The 3,254-nt window shown below is 52.0% G+C and overlaps 1 protein-coding gene across 1 annotated transcript in view; it reads right to left on the bottom strand.

The window, feature by feature from the left end:
* Nucleotides 1–2,364, bottom strand: part of LOC111149339 (paired like homeobox 2b) — a 2,943-nt gene extending 579 nt beyond the window's left edge. Inside the window, exons 1-3 of the mRNA XM_022506335.1 lie at nt 2,124–2,364; nt 1,087–1,274; nt 1–71 (exon numbers count right to left, since the gene is read on the bottom strand). Of these exons, the coding sequence (XP_022362043.1) occupies nt 1–71; nt 1,087–1,274; nt 2,124–2,364 (500 nt within the window). The remainder of the gene's footprint in view (nt 72–1,086; nt 1,275–2,123) is intronic.
* Between the last annotated feature and the right edge of the window lie 890 nt (nt 2,365–3,254).

The raw sequence follows: 3,254 nt of genomic DNA, 5'->3' as shown, positions 1-3,254 counted from the left end.
GCCGCGGCCGCGGCGGCCGCTGCCGCGCGCTCCTGCTTGCGGAACTTGGCGCGGCGGTTCTGGAACCACACCTGGCCGGAGAGGAGAGGAGAAGAAAGGAGAGGAGAGGAGAGGCGGTGAAGCAGGGAAAGGAAGAAGGAAAGGGGGAAGCAAAGCGCGGGTTAGGACGGCCCACGTTCCATTTCGGCTTGTTTTAAAGTCCAAGCGCCGCGGTACTCCCCGCCACCAAGTCTGCCCCCTCCCTTGTCGCCCTTGCGTCTTCGGAGAAACTTTCTTAGGGTCACCTGAGCATTCCAGGGAAATGATTGCTTGCAGGACAGGCTAAAAGGCCCCAGGTCCCAGAAAGGCCCTAAAACGGAAGCCTTTATTCTGGCGGGCCTTTGCTCAGTCTGTTTCTTGAACCACCCCACAGTCGCCATACCCCCCACGCCGCAGGTCTAAGGTTAAACGCTAATTGGTAGAAGGAGGGGGGGGGTCCCCGGTTTAATGCTCGCCGCCCGTCCTGGCCTTTGGGCCTGATATACCGTACAATGGGGCTCACCTGGAGGGGCGCCTTGGCCAGCTCGTGAGTGCACCTGTTTCCCTAAAAGGTTAGAGTTAGCCGCGGTTCGCGACCTTCATGGAGTCACAGCCCTTTTGCCAATGTGATCCAAGCCATAGTTACCGGGAAAATGCTCCTCTACTCCATGGTTTCAAGTTAAAAGAGCTTGAGCGAGGAGGCAGAAAAACAAAAACAAAAAACCCCAAGTCTAATACGGGGGCAAAGTCTGCACTCCTCCCACAATGCACTTCCTGTCCTGCAAAAGCCTTGCTCTTTCACGTCCCAAGACCCCGAAAGTCTCTGCAGGACTACACGGGGTGGGAAAAAGCTTTGCAGCTGTGCACAGATAAACGAGAACGCGCACCCTAACCCTTCCTCGCGCACACAGTCCCTCCGAACTTGGCCTCTGTTCCGCCCTGGGTCCCGGGCCCTTGTCTTTGAAAAGCCCGGGTATTCCGAACCTTCAGGAGCACCGGCCGGTCCCCGCCACCGTACCGTACCGGGCCCGGGGCGGCGAAGCAGGGTCGGTTTGTGGGCGCGCGTACCTGGACTCGCGCTTCGGTGAGGTCGATCTTCAGGGCCAGCTCCTCCCGGGTGTAGATGTCGGGGTAGTGCGTCTCTGCGAAGACCCTCTCCAGCTCCTTGAGCTGCGCACTAGTGAAAGTGGTGCGGATGCGCCGCTGCTTGCGCTTCTCGTTGAGGCCGCCGTGGTCGGTGAAGAGTTTGTAAGGAACTGGGGGGACGACAGAGGGGACGGAGTGTGAGCAAAACTGTCTGGAGCGCGAGAGCGCCGCGGAGCCGGAATGTTGGGACTCCCAAGGTCAGGTAGCACTAGAGCGGCCACCGACGCCGGCGCGGGGGACTGGCTGACAGTCACTGCCGAGAAAAACCGAGCGAATTAGTTGAATACCGAAACCGGCGAACTGCGGGCTTTGGCGGGGTCCCTCTTGGCACAAGCGCCTTTGGGTGGATTGGAAGAGCTCACTGGGGACGGCCGAGGGCCGGGACGCGGGATAACGCTTTGGTGAGGAAAAGCGAAAGAGGAAAAAAGTCCAAAAACATCAGTCGGAGCATCAGGGAACCGGGGAAGAAGTTACCCAACACTCCCACTGTTGGAACTTTTCAGTTCTCAGAAGTTGACCCTGCCCAAAAGTTGGGGGAAAGTGCTGCAAAAAAATAATAATAAATTAAAGAAATAATCATAAAAATGACCAGCCCAAAAGGTGTGAGCCGCTGTCGGTTCTTAAAAAAAGAGAGAGACACTGCCAGTAATGAGCTTTACTCTTTGTTATTTAATTATTTTCTAAGCTTTACGTCTCATCGCAAAGTAAATAAATTATGCCTATCATTTTGGCAGCTTAAGATAATTTTGTTGGCGGTTCGGGTGTGACTAGGATAGTGTAACCCTGTAAGTGAATTACCCCTCCCTGCAATCGCTTCTAACGTGATAAATTCTTTCATTTGTGTAAGCAAATTTCGTTTGGTAAATACTAAACACATTTCCATTTTCAAATGCAATCAAGGCTTCCTATATACGAGCGGAAAGGCGGCTTCCTCCGCTGAGAAAGCTGGCGGTCCTTACCTGCGGCGTACGGACTGCTCTGGTGGTCCCTGAGGGTGCCGAGGCTGCAGGATCCCGGCGTGAGGGACGGGCAGCCAGACGTGGCCCCAAAAGTGGTCCTTATCGGGTTATACTGGAAGCCACTGGCCTGGCTGCAGGAACTGAAGTCAGCATAGGCTGAAGCCAGGCTCGAGGTGTCCATCCCAGCCATACAGGACTCGTAGGCAGAGGAATTGAGGTAAGAATATTCCATTTTATACATTGAAAAGGCTCTGGATGGCTCAGCCAAGTGGAAAAATGGAATAAAAGATGGGTATGGAGAAGGTGGCTGGAGTGGGGAGATGTGCACAGCTCAACGCCTGCCTCCAAACTGGCCTCCTTACTACCAGCAGAGCCTAGTTTTATGAAAAAGCCTCCTATGAGATGCCTTGTCTGAGGTCTCTAGAGCATATAGTCCTCATAATAAACTTGGCTCTTTCCACTTGGACAATAGCAAAGCGGTTGGTCTTATTGCTGGCGCTTTTTACATGACAATAACTCATCCGTCTATTGGGCTGGCACTGGGGAACTGAGCTGTCCAACCTCCCTATCATTGATTCCTGCATCTCTAATTAGAATTTAATACCACACCATTACGCACCGAGCCCCTGATCCTCCCTTCTAACCAGCTCCCTGCCCTTTAATTCAATCACACTACTTGGAAATAATGAAAGTTGGGTGACGATTCTCCCTGATCCAATTTCCCCGAGCTTTTAAGCCTTTTTAACTGATCATATACCTTGGGCATAAATTGAGATAGTGTGTGTGTTTTCCCCCTTCTTCGTCCTCTTTTTTTTTCCCCCCCCTTCGGTTAGGGAGAAGAAACCTTGATGACATAGAAAACCTGTTTTGTAAGAGCGTTACACGCTCAATTTAACAACAAGCCTACCCCCCGAAGTGCATGAAATGTTATAAAGGACTGGGACATTGGCAAGACTCAGGCACCCCGTAACATAGAGTAAGTGGGCCAAGGGGGTTTATGTGAAGGATAAGAGGATTTCTTTAAAATACACCTGGTAGAGGGGGTTAAAAAAAAAAAAAGAGCATCTTATAAATTGCATTTCTTATCTCAGCTTAACATGCTTTTCTAGGGACTCCACTTACACAGCTGTT

The sequence above is a fragment of the Enhydra lutris genome, unplaced genomic scaffold (genome assembly GCF_002288905.1).
Source record: "Enhydra lutris kenyoni isolate GAN:26980312 unplaced genomic scaffold, ASM228890v2 scaffoldscaffold21, whole genome shotgun sequence".
NCBI classification, from domain to species: Eukaryota; Metazoa; Chordata; class Mammalia; order Carnivora; family Mustelidae; genus Enhydra; species Enhydra lutris.
Note: the sequence above shows the minus strand (reverse complement) of the source record. Positions and strands in the feature narration are given on the sequence as shown.